The sequence below is a fragment of the Ctenopharyngodon idella genome, chromosome 10, assembly GCF_019924925.1.
Source record: "Ctenopharyngodon idella isolate HZGC_01 chromosome 10, HZGC01, whole genome shotgun sequence".
NCBI classification, from domain to species: Eukaryota; Metazoa; Chordata; class Actinopteri; order Cypriniformes; family Xenocyprididae; genus Ctenopharyngodon; species Ctenopharyngodon idella.
The window spans coordinates 23,186,028-23,203,815 of NC_067229.1; the positions used below are offsets into that span (position 1 = coordinate 23,186,028).

Here is a 17,788-nt window from a genome sequence, read left to right on the forward strand (position 1 = left end):
AATAACATTATGTTAATAACATCATAAAACTACATTATAAAATTAAATAATAACATTATATGTTAATCTGTGAGGTGGCAGAATATCTCCTTTTCTCTTTCTTAATAATGTCTTCTTGTGTAGATATGGAATTAGTAAAGTCACTCCACCAACCAAATGTACCAATGATAACCTGGTGAAACAAATGTGTACCTCTAGCATATGACAGGATGAAAGAAACAAATCACAAAGATAACTAAATTTCCTCATTTCCCTTATGAAAACATTAACTTACCTTCTTAACCAGCAAAACTTCCAGTGTAAAAAAAGCTTTATCCGAAAGTTCATGCATTGTGAGTAAATGTTGATCAACTCCAGCACCAAACCAGCACAAAAGAGCGTAAATCAACCAACCTCCATGAAAAATTCATACTGGCTTTTTCAGTGGTGTTGTGCTTTTCAATAATAGTTGTAGAAAGCTTTACCTCAATACATGTTTTAGCGTTTGACTGTGTTAGACTGCTAAAACTTGGCCAACAAATAACATAAATTCTGATCATGTCACTATATCAAGGTTCATTGGATGTCTGATGGTTTTGGAATCACACTCCTTTCAGAATGCCTCTGTCGGCCTTCCCTTGATCTGCCACATACTGTAGGCAGTTGTGAGATAGTCCAAGGGCTGAGCTATATCATTTCAGATTATTTTTATTTATTTATTTTTTATAAAAGTGCTGTGAATTCTGCCAATGTGATGAAGAAATGTTGGGTTTATGACTCCATATCACTTCAGATAAAACCATAAAATGTTCTTGCAATTGTGACCTACATGAAATGTTCATAAAAGACCTTAGATCACATTAACACATCAGTTTCATTTATTACTCATAAATGCCATCTGATTACAGATTAGAGTTTAGAAGTGTCACAGCTTGAATTCATTTTCTCTATGCTGTCTGTTAATACAATTAAGCCTGCAGGAAAGAAAAATCATAAATTAGACAGCAATATAATTGATGATTACAGAGAAATCAAATGATGTCAGCTGCTACATTACTATAATACTAAACAACTGATTTGTATACAAACATTTAAATTGCACATATGGAAGTTTTTATAATAATAACATTATAATAATAACTTCTTAATGACATAATTATGTTTCTACTCAAATTCATTTGCCGCTTGAACTGAGGCGCTATGGCGATCTGTCACACTATAGTAAAGACTGACAAAATGTTATTTGTTTAATTTTAATAATAATGTTGACAGAATTTGAAAGCAGAGACTTTGTTTCATATTAAAAGTGACAAAGCACAAAGCTTATTGTGATTTATTGGATTGGGAGGTGCGCTACAAATAATGGGTCTCATTCACTAATAATTGTGTGGATTATTTCGTATTTGTACGCACAGGAGAACTTCTCACGAAAAATCTCTGCCTAATTCACAACACGTGCTTACGCACATGAATTTGTTCTTAACCTCGTTCTTATTTTAGTGAATTTTGGAGTATTCTAAATGAGCGGCTGTGTGCATGAGGTTAGTAATTTGCATAAAGCACACCCAAACCATGTCCATATAAAGGCTTTCCGTGCACGCTTTCCTTACAGACTTACGTCACTCTCGTCAGTCATGCAGCTGTTTAAAGATGCACTCTGATCCTCGAGCAATGCCAAGCGTGCCATTCTCATCAGTTCTCACCATAAACACCTTTCATACAGACTGTCAGGCTGTGTACTCGAAGGAAGATGAAGAAGAAGAGTTCAATACAAAAATCCAAGTTTAATCCAAAAGGCATGCAGGCAGGGAACAACACAACATAATAAGACGGTTAATGGACAATGAACAGAACTGAAACAGGAACTTATATACACAAAGGGAAATTAACTGATGACGTGCAGCTGTTAAGATGATTAGTGTCCATGGTGACAAATGAATGTGCCAAGTGAGGAACAGGAGGGATGCTGGGAAATGGAGTGCTAGTGCTAGTGACTGTGACACAGACCCAGATTACAGACCTCTCATGAGCCAGCTGTACATACGCATATATCTGCATTATTCAGAGAAACCTCACAGGTGAACATAATCACTGTATATGATAAAATGTATTTAAGATTAAATTGTATTATTAAATAATTTTATTATATAATGTAACATACTTTAATATAATTATAAGATATATTAATATAATGTAAGGATGAAATTTCATATTCATATAACTACATGATTATAAGGCCATTAGTATTATCAGTCTGTTTGATTTTATATGTAGGTGAGTCTGCAAAGGAATACTTTCCAATGAGAATATAATGAGAATCTGGCCTGCAGACTCATTTTTAACCTGCAAAGCAATTGTTAATGCCCCTACATTAATTCAGCCCTTTGAAAGAGTTTATTCTGGCTTCTGGCAGCCTCTACATTATTAGTTTACATTATTACTCTCTCTCTCTCTCTCTCTCTCTTTCTCTCTCTCTCTCTCTCTCTCTCTTTCTCTCTCCCATGTAGAGTAGTTTCTAGTCATATTATTTTAGGTTTATTGTTGTTGGCTTTAATCTGTTGTTCTGCTCTGAACTGTTGGCAGTCACATTTCTGTTAACTGTAGATGAATTCTGATGGTTCAGTCGGTAATATCACGAAAGAATCAAAATTATCGAGTAGATGTGCACATCCCCCCCCCCCCCCCCCCCAAAAAAAAAAAAAAAAAAAAAAAAACTTAACTGGGCTCAGGTGCAGGACAACAAAAAAAACACTAATGAAAAAAGAAATGTGAAGTCCGCAGACTGAAAATAACTGCTCCAATAAATAATTTATTAAATAATGCAACGTTCGCCGCAGTCGGTAATATCCTCAGCAGTAACTCTGGTAACAGTAAAGACTACCGCATCTGTTCGGTTTGTTATTCTGTGTGTTCATTTGGCCAGTAGACTAGTTCAGCCATTCTGTTTGTTCTGACTGCATTTCCCAAAAGCTTTGTGAGCTTTGCCCCTTGCCACCAATGATTTCTACGATCAGCTACTGTAGACTCATGATGGATTTGGGAAACACGGCCCTGGTGACATTAACCCTTGTGCTGTGTTGAAAACCCTATAAAAGTTGGAGTGTTCCTGGTCAAAAATGACCGGCCTGGAAAAAATTGCTTGTAAATCTCTCGTTATGCAACCTTATCACCAATATTGTATTCAATCTTTTTGTCAGCTTGTTTTTTCAATTAGGACAGGTTTTATATTTATTTTTGGAACTGATCGATCGTAGGCCTTATTTATCTGAGCTTATGTACCTCAGTTTTTGAGTGAAAAAAAGCATTATTTGTAGATAATTTTGTCAATTTTACATAAAATATGAAATAAAAAAATTGCACTGTTTATCACACTAGTGTGTGCTTTAATGTTTAACCAGGAAATTTGTTTTTAAAAATGGTTTTAGTTTGTTTTCATTTATTACAAAATGGCACAAAGTCACACTTGTGGTGTTCCCGGTCAAAAATGACCGGCCTGCAGAAAAATAGCTTAAATCACTTGTTATGCTATTTTATCACCAAATATTAGATTCAATCTTTTTGTCAACTTGTTTTCTTTCAATTAGGACAGAATTTGTATTTATTTTTGAAACTGATTGATCGTAGGCCTCACTGAGACGGTGGGGTCGTCAGGCTGGAACAAGAGATAGAAGCTGCATACAGACGTATAATCTGCGTATCAGTGACAGGAGAAGTTGTGTGCCTTTATGATTGTGTCCAGTGAGGTTGTGTAGAGAAGAAGAAGGGACCTAGCACTGAACCTTGAGGCTTCCCAGTGATTAGCTGATGTGACTCAGACATCCTTCTTCGCCAGGGATCCTTAAAGAATCCGACAAAACTACTGAAGTGCCATACCTCGGATGCCTTGTTTAAAATGTGGTTGGACGGGGGGATCTGGTGATTCACAATGCCATTCGCAGCAGATAGGATAAGGACATTTGAGGTTGAGTTTGGTCATGCCACAGGAAGAGTTTCAGTGACAGACAGTAGAATTGTCTCTGTGGAAGGTCTGCTTTTGAAATATGCTTATATATAAACACAGTATGAATTTCTTTAAAGCTGCTTGGATACAATGTATATTGTGAAAAGTGCCATACAAATAAAATTGGCTTGTCTTGCATGTCGAAAAACATCAAGCAGTAAAAAGTGAAAACAAATCTAAAAATCCAGAAGACATCGCATCTTTTTTGATTTGAGGCAAACCTGATCCGCTCTAATGATAGTTATATAGCAGTCGAGTAGGAACATCTACTACCAAACCAAGAAACAGTACTGTGATTTGGCAACCTCCAGTGATTTAATCACCGTGCCTGTGTGAGTGCACCTCAAAAATTGTGTATAGACAGGAAGAAACCAACGTGTAAAGGGACCAACCACAGCTTTTGTTTTTGTGTAGTGTGACAGTAGAAATAGTACTCACAGTACACTATGTTCACAACACAGCTGAATGTGACATTGTGAGTAGCCTAAAGTTCACTGAGCTTCACTGAAAGTTCATGTGAAAATGCATTAATCGGATACATATCTGAATTTTATCAACGTGGCTATGAATAGCAATGTCAGATTTCATGCAATTATGCATTTAGGAATTATAGTAAATGCCCTTGTTGATGGTTATAATTAAGTGCAGTGACCATTACTGCATACACTTGTGGTTCCAGTGGCAGTTCTGAAGGCTAACGTTGAGAGTGAGACCCCATTTAAAAGGTCATGTGAACAGCCTCACCAAAAAAATCCTAATTGTACTGTCAATATTCACATTTAACCAACACCAATTATTTTCCATTTGAAAAGAAACTAAGAAAATCTAACTAAATCCCACTGGTAATTAATTATAACACTGTAGTGACATTCATGTATACTCATCATGTAAATATGATGATTCCAGCATGCCTTAAAGGCAGCATCAGATACACAGCGCACTTCTTCAACAGGAAATGCTTAAAGGAAGACAAGGAAGTGTGTTTAGCAGGGATTTTCTGGCTTCCTAAAATGTGGCAGTAAAGCTCCACAAAGTAAACTGATTGTCTAGTTATGGATATTTCAGTTGTAAGTTATTAGATGTATCATTTTAACAACATACTGTACACTACTGTACACTAAGTTTGATCAAAAATACAGTAAAAACAGTAATATTGTGAAATATTGAAGTTTACAGTTTAAAATAACTTTTCTGAGTGAATATATTTGAAAATGTAATTTATTCCTGTGATCAAAGCTGAATTTTCAGCATCATTACTCCAGGCTTCAGTGTCATTTGATCCTTCAGAAATCGTTCTAATATGCTGATTTGCTGCTCTATTATTATCGATTATTATTGGTGCTAAATTATTAATGATGGTTCTTATTGTCATGTTATTATATTATTAAACCAAGTTTTTTTTCAAGATTCTTTGTTGAACAGCATTTATTTAAAATAGAAATCTGTTGTAACATTATAAATGTCTTTACTGTCTCTTTTGATCAATTTAATGTTTCCTTGCTAAATAAAAGTATTAGTTTTTTTATCTTATACTTACCCCAAAATTTTGAGTGGTGGTGTATCACGGTTTCCACAAAAATATGATGCAGTACAACTGTTTTAGACATTGATAATGATCAGAAATGTTTCTTGAGCAGCAAAGCAGCATATTATAATGATTTCTGAATGGGTCATGTGATCATAGTTCACAATATTAAAGTTTCTACTGTATTTCTAATCAAATACATGTAGCCTTAATGAGCAGACTTTTAAAAAAAAAAACATTAAAAAAAAAATCATAATGATTACAAACTTTTGACCGGTAGTGTATCAACAATTAGGGTTTACCCTGCTGTGAAACGTCATTATTCAGATAATAATTGTACCAAAAAAAAAGAAAAAAAAAAGAGTAAACTTTCTAGTGTAAAGCCCAGTTTTTTTTCCAGCAGCTCTGGATAATGTGGGTGAGGAGGGTGGAAAAGCGATTGTGTACTATTCTTCCCTGTAACAGGATGCTGTTTGTCTCACTGAAGGGGCCTTTGACGCCACCGGCCTCAGACAAACACAAGCAGAGATGTAGTCTGAAAGCTCGCACCCTGCTCCGGCCCGATATAGCACCGACACACTTCCTCCAGAACATCCTGTTTGCTGCTCTCCTGTGTACTGACACACACACATACACACATCTGTAGACACACATGGCTGAAGGTTAGACAGGTGACAGCGCTCCATGGTGGGAGATTGTGAAGGTGTTTTTGGGGGTGTAGTGTGTCTGAGGAACAGTGCTGTGAAGCCCAATGATGGGGTGCTGCCTTTTCATCCATCAGAAGGTGAGCAAACATGTTATTAAGTTATGAAATGGCATATCTCAGATTATGTGATCTTGGAAGATTTTGAATTTAATTTTATTACCTGACTATGCACACTTTGGCATCTTGGCAAATCTAAGAACAGTCTGAAACACTGTTTTCTTCTTAAACTTAAGAGGAGACACATGCGATTACTGGGGTCTTTTTCTCAGGAGAAACATCAGAAGTCTCAGTTTGCTCTCCATTTCATCTCATTGCTGTCTAGGAGAAACATCTACGATATTAAAGAGATGTCATTCATGATTTTTACCTTTCTACAGAGCCATTTTTGGTTCCCCAAAGAACCTTTTAGAGAATAGTTCTTAAAAGGAACATTTTTATTAGTGTAAAGAACATTTTTAAAAAAATCTAAAGAAGGTTCTTTATGGAACCATCGATGCCAATAAAAAACCTTTATTTTTCAGAGTGTGCAGGCAGATGAATTGTCTTCTGGTGTTATGTTTTACGTGTTTCTCTCAAAATTCTTCTTGTTATAATTGTTTGAAATTATTAATTGTTCTAAGTGAGGGATAAAGTTGGGTTTGTATAGTTGTTAGGTTTGTTATAGTCTATATGTGAAAGTAGTTACGCAACTGCTGCAGCTCTTACATTTGATTCCCTAAACATTGTATTTCCAAATGCACTAGAACTTTCTCGTTGTATTTACTTTGTCCAGAAGTTGTTTGTGATACATTAGGTGATTCTGGATTGTTTTTTCAGTGCATAATGACTTACTCTGTCATTGAGTGCAATCAATGGATGAAAGCAGCAATACTCTCCATATAAATGTTCCTATAGCTGGTTTGGCAAAGTAAAAATAAATCACCCAAATGTGCTATATTCTAGTTTATGTGTTTCATGCGGTCTGATTTGTTTCATAACTGATGCACTTTGCAACATTGACACTGTTACTGAGCTAAATTGATTATACTATTGTCTTTTTATTGCTGCTTTACAGCTGAAACTGAATTTGTTTTATAATTAAAGAATTTTGCAATGTTAATACTGTTATTTTCCTGTTTATTACTGTGTACATCCTGGTCAAAAATACTGTACAAACAGTAATATTGTGAAATATTATTAAAATTAAAAAAAAATAAAAATGTTTTCTAGGTGAACATTGTAAAATGTAATGTATTCCTGTGATCAAAGCTGAATTTTCAGCATCATTACTCCAGTCATTCTAACATGCTGATTTGCTGCTCAAGTAACATATCTCATCATCAGTGTTGAAAACAGAGCCGGAAACTGTGATACACACTTACGAATGCCCTCATGTTGTTGCAAACCCATCTGACTTTTTCTCTTCCATAGGTCAAAATGTAATTTTTTTTAATAAATTTTTCATCATGTAACTTCAATGAATGGGAGCTGGAGCTTTCAAACTCCAAAAAGGACAGGAAAAACACCACAAAAGTGGCACAAAAAAAAACTAAAAGTATGCTATATTCCAAGTCTTCTGAAGCCATATGATAGCTTTGTGTTATGTACAGGCTTAAATTGAAGTAGTTATTCACTGATAATCCTATCATGGCCGATTCAGGCAAGGAGAGATGAAGCATGGATATAATCACAAGCAATTTATATTTATTAAATGCAAACAAACCAAAACACTAGAAATACTGGGAAGACTTTTTTTTGCCAGATCAACCAATTCATTCAAAAGATCCAACCCAGAAGAGCGATTTGTTCCATGGAAAGCTAGGCCAGATGTCAAGATTCTCAAGATTCAAGATTCATTCTTCTGCATTACTTATTTTAAAATAACTCAGATATTTTGTTGTAAATGTAAAAGTAATGTGTTACTTTACTAGTTACTTGAATGAGTAATCTAATTACGTAATTCACGTTACATGTAATATAATGTAATATGTTACCTTCAACACTGAAACCAATATATGGATTGAGAATACACAAGTCATGTGGACTATTTTGATGGGTTATGATTTAATATGTTAGTATGTTAATATCTTAGAGTAAATGATGACAGAATTTTAAAAATCCAAGTATCTGATTTTGTTTTGTTACATAATATTTAAAAATATTTGTCAGTATACAGAATGTACTACACAGTAAGCAATACACCAGTATTCCATTTTGAACATACCTGAAATAATTATGTCTTCTTCAAATAAGAGACCTAAATCTATTTTCTGGCACTGGTGGGAGTTCTTAGGCTGTACATTATGGACTTGAACATATACAGCGGGTGTTATTATTGGGTCATGAGCAACACTACAGCAGCTTCCAGACCTTCACGTGTTCTATTGTTTGTACTCATGGATCAGGATGTAGATATTCACTCTGCATGGTGCTGGTTGTCATGGAGAATAAACAGTTATGGAGCAACAATAACAAAGCTAGCAATAGAATTGACCATTCAAAAAAACGATAGAATGATTTAGATAAACTTCTGATTAACCATCTACAACAACAATTGGTCTAGAATTGGTTAAATGCATTTAAAGTGAACAATCTGTCATTAACCTTACAGTATAGTTCAACAGGTCTAACGGAATGATTTATAGTCATTTGCAGGTTTAATGACACAAACTTGCTGAATACATGGAACAGAATGATTGCTTTGCTTTGAAAGAAATATTGTCAGACACTGTCAATATTTCTCATGTTCTTTTCTGCAATATAATGCTATACTGTACATTTTGCCACTCTCATGTTTGGTCTGTGTCTCTGTTGGACTTTGAGTCTGTTTGTCTTTGTTTCCTTTTATGTTTCCTTGTTTGCATTTGTTGCCATAGTTGTTCATTGTTTCATAAGTTGTAACGACTTTCTCTTTTTTTATTGGTTTTGGTTAGTATACATTGAGCTTGTTTTCCGTTAGTTTTTGTTGCATTTTATTTGTTTGTTCTGTTCAAGTGTTTTGATTCTTGAGTATCCTGAAATCCTTTGTTATTTTTGAGTTTATAAATAAAAATTACTGCTGTGAATAGATCCTGCTCACCTTTTTCATCATCTCCATCAACTAGCCGTGACCAAAAGACGGAACCATTTTGAATGGATCTAGCGGCAGTACAAATCCAGGTGCATGAGTTGGCATCAGTATCTTTAATGGAGCACTTATCCGAGGCCATTTTAATCCCAGAGCCTGAGCCATCTCAGCCATGCATGTGTGTTTACTAGTGGAGTATGAAGGAATGATGTGGAGCCCCACCCTTACTTCAACTGCTGAGAAGTGTGTGCTGAACTCTAGGATGAGTATAATTGAGGAGGAGGAAAAGATTAGCACCATGCCTGTTTCATTGCCCAGCTCCAAGTCTGTGTCATTGGCACATTTTTCCTTAAGTTTAAAGAAAATATATTAAGTATGGTCTTTGTAATAAATAATCTTTTTACTTTACTTTTTACTTGTTTTTTAGAAGAAAAATTTTTTTTTTTATATTAAATCAAAAATAATTTAATCAAAATAAATATAATTTGAGAAAAAGTAATACACTTGGCTGTAACAGATTAGAGTATTTTTTCAGTGTATATGCGCACCACTCATTCTTTGCTTTTCCAATTATTACTGACATATTTTTCAAATGCTGAAAATATACTTAATTTCAACATGGTAAACCTACAAGCTTTATCTTGTGTTGTGTGATAGTGATCTATATGTAACTTCCGCATGACATTTTCAAAATAATAAAATCAGTAGGATCAAAAACATGCAAGTGTTATGAAACCAATTCTGTTTGTTAGTGATTATGGAGCACTCAACTGATTTCTCATTTGTGTCTTTACAGAAGAAGAGGAAGCAGAGGAAGAGAGATGTGGACTCACTCAGTCTGTGCAGTTTGGACATCAATGTGAGTTACTTAAATGTGTATTAAGAATTACAATACTCATAATGCACCCAGAAACGAGTTTTAGCACTTCCTGTTCCTTCATCCTGAAGTCAATGGGTTTTTTGAATGGGTTTTTGGTTAAAGCCTGAAATAAAGACCTCCTTTGCCATTTTTTGCTAACAACCACAGAGGTTGTCAAGAACATTAAATGTCATCAGCTGAACAGATAAACTCATTTAATCACTAGTTGCTTTCTCAGCCTCGTTGTGTTTATAATTGCCTCTTGCAAACTGTTATAACTCAAACTTTCAGGGAAAATGTTTTTTAAATAGGCTAAAGACTGAGAGTTGTCTGAAGCTTAATGGTGGTCATGCGACCATTGTGTAGTAATTTTTTTTTAACCTAACTTTAGCTTTTTATTTTTGGCAATTGTATTTAGGCTTCAAAATGTATAAAAGTTGTGTCCATTTGTGAAGATTATCATGATGAACAATATGTGTAAGAATCACAAGCTTTTTTTTGGTTACAGAGCTTATTTTCTGCAATAATCCAAAAGCTAATGTAAAAATCCTATTGGGTTTTTGTGGAGGGAACCAGAACTTCCGAACTATTTCTATTTCTAAGTCTATTTGAGATAATGAGCCAAAGGCTGTCAGTGCAACTGAAATAAAAAACATTCATCACAAAAGCTCTTCGTATTGCTGAATGGATATGTGTGAAGAGGAAAATTACTTACATTTTCTTCTGCAAGCCTGCGTCTTGCTTCCCAATGCACATAAACAAAAGGGCATGTAATTGCAAGGTTTTATTAGAAGTGTATAATTGAATATTTTTGTCACTATATGTCACTATCAATGATCTGACTGAAAATGACAGCACACATCTCTCCAAAATGTTGTGATCATTAATGTACCAGTAATGTTGTGATATGGTTATACTCAAGCATTCAAAAACAAGCTGCCAATGATTCTTTATTGACACTGAAGGATGTTTAGTTCTGTGTAGCTCTGAATGGAACATCCATTCAGAAATATAGGTACGAGTGTTAACGTTTTTGCTTTATTGTCTGTAACTCCCATTATCCGGGTTGTTATTTCTGAATGTACTATTGCTCTTAAATACTTATTTTTTTCTCTTATGATTCTCCTGGTTGGTTTGTTTTTAGTTTTAAGGGGCAGCACATCTGTCTAATGACCATACTGGAAACTATCCAGCCGTATTTCATTTTTAAGACCGATAGTTTAGTGCATATAACTTATAAAACTGCTAGAACTTACATGAGCCAGCATTTATCTGAGCTGTTTGTTAGATTCTCCAGGCAGATTTTTTTTTCTTTCAGTGGGATTTTTAATAACAACATCTGATTCACAGAAAATATAGTCCAGCACTCTTTGACATACGTTACAGAATCAGCATTTTTTTATTTTTAGAAATTTAGATATCAGATGTCCTGTTACTCAACTGGCAAAATTACTACATAGGCACACTGGATAATGTGCCTCTATGTACATTTCTGCAAAACTCCAAGAATGTACCTATACATACAATTCACTGCAGTTTCCAGCTGAAATTTACACTAGTGCCAGTAAAACACCAACAAATTTTATTTCTTTTCACACAAATCATGATTACAGGGCCATATTATTGATTAATAAAGCGGTTCCTACACAATACTATGTTAAGACCTCAAAACACTTTTACCATAGTACATGATTTGTAAACGAATACATTTTGACGTCACATTTGACTCCATATGTGTGGCTTTTCTGATGTAGTAAACTTGCTCTGCAGCTCACCTGGTACAGCACTGCATAGCGCTTGGATACGAGTCCAGTGAAACACGAGTCATGACTATGGTATGGTAGAGCTCAAAAACTTGTAGAAACAGTTAAAATGGCATGGTTGCTTCAGCAAATGTGTTTTTATCTCATGTTTGCTTTGTTAACACTATCAGGTAGGCTTGGTGTTGGGTTTAGTGTAGGTAGGTGCTACTGTACGTTATTTTCAAACGCTATAGTGTATTACTCTTTTAGTGCCATACCGGACATTTCATTTCTGAACTGCCATGATAAATACAGCAACCGACATAATAAAACGTTAATCTGTTTTGGATAAAACGGAATGCGGTTATAGAGCCGCTTACTGGGCATTTCACTTTGAAAATGTCGCCACAGGCACATTTTTCCAATGGTATGCAAAATTAGATTGAGAAAAGGGTGCATCTAACTTTTTTAAAGATCACGTTTCTCTGAACGTTTGTCAAAGCATTATCCTTTTGCTTCATAACAGAAGCGTTCCCTTTTCTGTCTCTTTTTTATTATGTAGCATTTGTTTCATTGATTTTAGAGCTGGAGGCTTTGAGGTTTCTGCAAAGGTCAAAGCACTGTGTGAATGTAATAACAGTTATTCCAGCTGAATTGGACCTAATTGCAGCTCTCCAGTGCTTTTATAGTTGAAGGGGTCTAATGGGTTTTTTTCTGCAGACATCAGAGAGACAACCCAAAATGCAATGCATTGAGAGATGTCAAGCAAATAGCTCCAGTGATGACAAATTCCATACCTTGAACTTGCAGTTGTATCCTGAGGAAGTCCAAACACTCCTGGAATATGCTTTAAGGCTTTTTTTTTTTTTTTGCCATCATAGACTGCCTGTATGAGCTCTGAACAAAAGGAGCTGATTTTCAGCATGGTAGACTTCTCTTGTCAGCTCTGGGTGGGTTTGTTTGGGAAGGTGGATTTGTTACGGATGTGCTGTGATGTCAGTGTGGGGAATTCTAACATGGCTGGCCATTGTTTTCATGTTTGGGTGCTCCTCTCTTACTCATACATGTGACCCAGTCATAAAATTAGTATTATTCTTACTCAACAGTTCATCACTCCAGTCACTGATAGTAATCACTTTCCATATTTAAAGTTCATAATATGAATTATGGGGTCTGGCCCACTTTTTAAGGCTTGGACCCTCAAAACAGAGTCAAAACAAAAGGTTTTGTCTTATAAGTAGGGTTATTATTGTTAACTGAAACTAAAACCATAAAAAAACTTTGACTAAAATTAAAATGAATACAGGAAATATACAAATAAATTCAAAATATATTTAAAACATTAATAAAAACTATAATAGTATAATCAATGATACTGCTTACAGGTAAAGGAGACCGGGGAGCATTTTTTCCCCTAGGTCTCCAACTGTAATAATTTTCCCACTTAAAATGTGAATCTTTGAAACTTGTGTAAATTAACCACTACTGGGATAGTATGAGTTATAATACTAATAGGAAACATGGAAATCAAGTAAAAAATATATATATAATCTGCTGAATGGAGATTATATCAGTTCTGTCATACAACGTTCACACAATGTTTCAGGCAATTTTTTAGTAACCACAAAATTGAGATGTCATAAATCACTTTCAATAATCAAGTCTCAAGTCTAGTTTATTTATAGAGCCCTTTACAACTACTCAGTAGACCAAAGGACTGTCCAGTCAGAAAATACAGGAGATAAAAACAACATAAAACATCAAAGAAAAATATGAAACATAAAAATAAGATAAAATAAAATACAGCTTCCAAATATCAACAATTAAAAGCCATAGAAAACAAATGTTTTCAATTGAGATTAATGGAAGATACAGATCTAATGTCAGACGCAAGGGCATTCCACAATCTCAAGCCATAATGTAGTTCCATAATATAATCTGAGGCCATTCCATGGACTGCTTTATAAACATATAGCAACACCTTATACTGAATCCGGTATTTAACCGGGAGCCAATGCAAATTTTCCAAAACTGGTGTAATATGCTCCCTTTTCTCTGTACCAGTAAGGAGCCTCGCTGCCACATTCTGAACCAATTGCAATCTTGAAATAAGAGTCTGGTTTACTCCTGAATAAAGTGCATTACATTAATCCAGGCGGGAGGAAATAGATGCATGAATCACTGTCTTAAGATCAGCATCTGACAAAAAATATTTATATTTATTTTTTGCAATAATCCTTAACTGGAAAAAGCAGCTTTTCACCACATACTGCATCTGAGCATCAAATCTAAGTGCTAAATAAAAAGAAATTACGCCCAGATTTCTTATCTGGGACTTCACATTCACTGGCCAAGACCTAGTTTATCTTTTAAGTCACTGTCAGTCCCATCTGGCCCAAAAATGATAACTTCAGATTTATTCACATTTAACTGGAGACGATTTTGCTCCAGCCAACATTTCACCTCCTCAAGACAGAATAAAAAAGACATTTGAGAACTCTTTCCTTCAGGTTTACGAGGTACATAAATCTGAATGTCATCAGCATAAAGATAAGGCATCCCATTTTTTTTTTTTAAATCAGACCCAGGGGCAGCATGTATATAGAAAACAGAGTAGGCCCCAAAATGGAGCCCTGTGGAACTCCACAGTCAATAAAAACTGTGGAGGAACAAAATTCCCCAACCCTTTCCAAAAAAGAAAACCATTTTAAAACAGTCCCTCTCAGACCAACAGGTTACTGTCGTAACCCTGGTTCTCTGAAACATTGAGTGGAGAGATCCGCCTATGGGAAGGGCATTCTACCTGACCTCTGCAGAAGCATCCAATTGCACCAAGTCTGGCTAGACAGACAGAAGCGTGCAGCCAATGCCAGGTAAGGCCCCACCCTCTTACCTGAGAGTATATAGGGCCTGCACGCGCTGCTGTTCTCCAGTAAGTATATTCACTTCTCGTGCGGCAAGAGGGGCAAAGCTGGTGGATCCCTCCACTCGATTTCAGAGAACCAGGGTTACGACAGTAACCTATTGTTTTCTTTCATCATCTGGTGTTCAAGATCCACCTATAGGAGAGACATGGACAGCTCCCCGATTGCCCAATACACCCACAGTGAGGTTCTGTAAGCCAGAGAAGGACAGTTGCCCAAAGGGGGCGGTGCCTAACACGTCCCAAAATCATGCATATGGCAACCCTGACGCACACACATTACTGCTATGCACAGGCAGGACATGAACATGTATGTGGCACACACAAGAAAATAACCCAGCAACACATATATACACACCCAGGCAGGAATGTAAATGCATGCTAGATGACAGGAATGTGCGTGGCCTGCCGGCCCATTCACCCTCTGTTCTTTCACTCCTATGTGTAATTGGAAAGGAAAAAGGAGGGTCACAGGGAAGGGCTATGTAGACCCCACTCACATAACAGAATGTGCTACCACAGTTCTAGTGACATCCAGCCGGTATTAATGCACAAACGTACGGGGAGAAGCCCAGCTGGCAGCAAAGCAGATGTCCTGCAGTGACACTCCCCTGAACAAAGCTCAGCACTTTGGGCCATTGGCAGGCCAGTGCGTCTACCCCGAGGGGCGCGTCTACATCCATTAGCGAGAAGAATATAAGACAATGGGAGTTTTTGCATGAGGCGAATTGATCTACAGTTGCCTGTCCGAATCTCATCCATATTATAGCCACTATCTGAAGGGGGAGGTGCCAATCTCCGTGGAGTGGGTTCCCCCTCGATAGAAGGCCCGCCTCTGTTCAGAATGCCTGGAACATGAGTCATGCATAATGATAAGAAAAATTGACTGCTCCACACCAAAAGCCTGTGAGCTAGAGCGTGAAGTCTTGACGAGCATGCGCCGCCCTGACGATTGATGTATGCCATTGCCATGGTATTGTCACAGCGTACGAGCACATGATGTCCCTACAGGTGAGACAGAAAATAATTCAGAGCTTTCCATATGGTTATAAGCTCTGAATAATTTATGAGCGCTGACCGTAGTCTGCTCGGCCACAAACCTTTCACCATTTTGCCCTCCTGGGTGGCACCCCAGCCTGTTAAAGGTGCATCTGACATCACAACTTTCCGCAACATCACCATCCCCAGAGGGATTCCCTGTGCGTAAAAGTCTGCGCTCTTTCAGCGCGCGTCACTGTTAGGCTACAGAGCGGCAAATATCGCGTAACGGCTAAAAAGTAGTGGCAAAACCCATTTCATGAATGTTCTCATTCTCAGGAGTCCCAGGGGCAAAACCTGGATAAATGAAGTCATAAGATCCTGCAGCCGGAGGCATGTACGATATTGCACTTTTGCTCCCTCTCTGAACTGCGACACACAGTTCATTAGAGAGATAACACGCTCTTGAGAGAGACGCGCTCGCATGGAGACTTAGTTCAGCTCCAAGCCCAGGAAAATCACACTCTGACTGAGTGTAAAATTGCTGTTGTTCACATTCAACCTGAACCCAAGAGATGTGATGTATGTGAGCACATTGCAGGTGTCCTGCAGTACTTTCTTCTACGATGTGGCTATGATAAGCCAGTCGTCTGTATGTCAAAATCCGCAGACCTGGGGAGCTAAGCCTGCCTCCGCACACAGACAATAAGTCCGAGGGCTGAGTGAGAGTCCAAAAGGAAGAACTGTGAATTCATAACATGTGCATGGATAAGCGAAACCAAGAAACTTTCTGTGTGGTGGATAAATGCTTATGTGTAAAAAATCATTTTTTAGAATGATCGATGTGAACCAATCGTTCTGTTTTACTGAACGAGAGAAAACGCAGTGGGTTAACATTCTGAAATTGTGTTTCCTCAAATGTTTGTTCAACACTCTGAGATCCAGAATAGGACGAAGACTGTCCTTCTTTGGAACTAGGAAATTAGGGTGAAAACCCTGCTTGTAATGATGCAGAGGGACTATTCCCCCCGCCCCCTTCTCGAGAAGAGATCTCGAAACTGAAGTCTGTACCCCTTCATAATAGTTTGAATCACCCATTCGGGAGTTGACACAGACAGCCAGACTGTCACGTGACTCCTGAGAGTTTCCAAACTCGCCAGAGAATTGCTTAGGGCTGTTAATTCAACCAGATCATTCATTTGTGATACAATGGCGGCATTTAGTGGACAACTTGGGGGTGGCATGGGGTTGCTGAGAGATGTTCTCTCTTATTAACAAATTAATTTATTTGTTTTAATTTTTTGGTTTGTGTTATGGGGAACACTGGGGCAAAAGCCTTTATTAAATTAGTGAGAGCTGTGTGTAGAGCGCGGTGTGGTGACACTGCTTGTGCACTTTTTCTCACCAATTTCCCTTTGAAACGGGGAAAACACACTGGGCAACACAGGGAACAGTGAAGCCTGTGCGCGTTTGAGGTGGGCACCCACTGGCGAGCGGGTGCTGACCTCGTCGACAGATAACTTCTGTCTTTTGAACGGGGGAAAATGAAGCTAAGCCGGTGGCCTGTCGCAGAATTTAATAACCCTGCCTGCATGTGGAAATGGCGTCCGGTAGCAGGTGGGGTTAGGTGCCCGCACAGAGGGTGTCTGGTGTGGCGCAGGCTTTCTAAGAAGGCAAAGTTTGAAAGCCTCTTTCTCCATATTCTTTACATCGCAGCGCTGTTGCATTAAAGCGACGGCAGTACCAAAGAAAGCCTGGCCAGGCTCAACCAGCGCTCTTCACTATTGGGGAGACCAGATAGATTAAGCCACAGTTCACGTTTTCTTACCACAGAGAGGGCCATAGAACGCCCGCTAGCTTGGACAGCTTGACAACAAGGCCATTAACAGAGACAATCTCCTTCTAGAGAGCGCGCATCACAATCTCCAGCAGTTCTCTCATGTTGACCAGGAGCTCGGTCTGGTAAGCGGAAAGCAGGAAGGAGACGTTGCCAAGGCCGAGGCTTTATAAGAGGCCTGGTGGATGGACGT

At 37.4% G+C, this 17,788-nt stretch overlaps 1 protein-coding gene across 4 annotated transcripts in view; it reads left to right on the forward strand.

Annotated features, from left to right (window-relative positions):
• arhgef3 (Rho guanine nucleotide exchange factor (GEF) 3) overlaps positions 1–17,788 on the forward strand; it is a 102,136-nt gene that overhangs the window by 53,835 nt on the left and 30,513 nt on the right. The window contains exons 1-2 of one of the 4 annotated variants that reach the window (XM_051908838.1): positions 6,054–6,288; positions 10,053–10,115. In XM_051908838.1, coding sequence (XP_051764798.1) covers positions 6,256–6,288; positions 10,053–10,115 — 96 coding nt within the window. In that variant the 5' untranslated portion in view covers positions 6,054–6,255. Of the gene's footprint in view, positions 1–6,053; positions 6,289–10,052; positions 10,116–17,788 lie in introns of those variants that run through there. The other 3 variants (XM_051908839.1, XM_051908835.1, XM_051908836.1) reach the window with 3 other exon arrangements.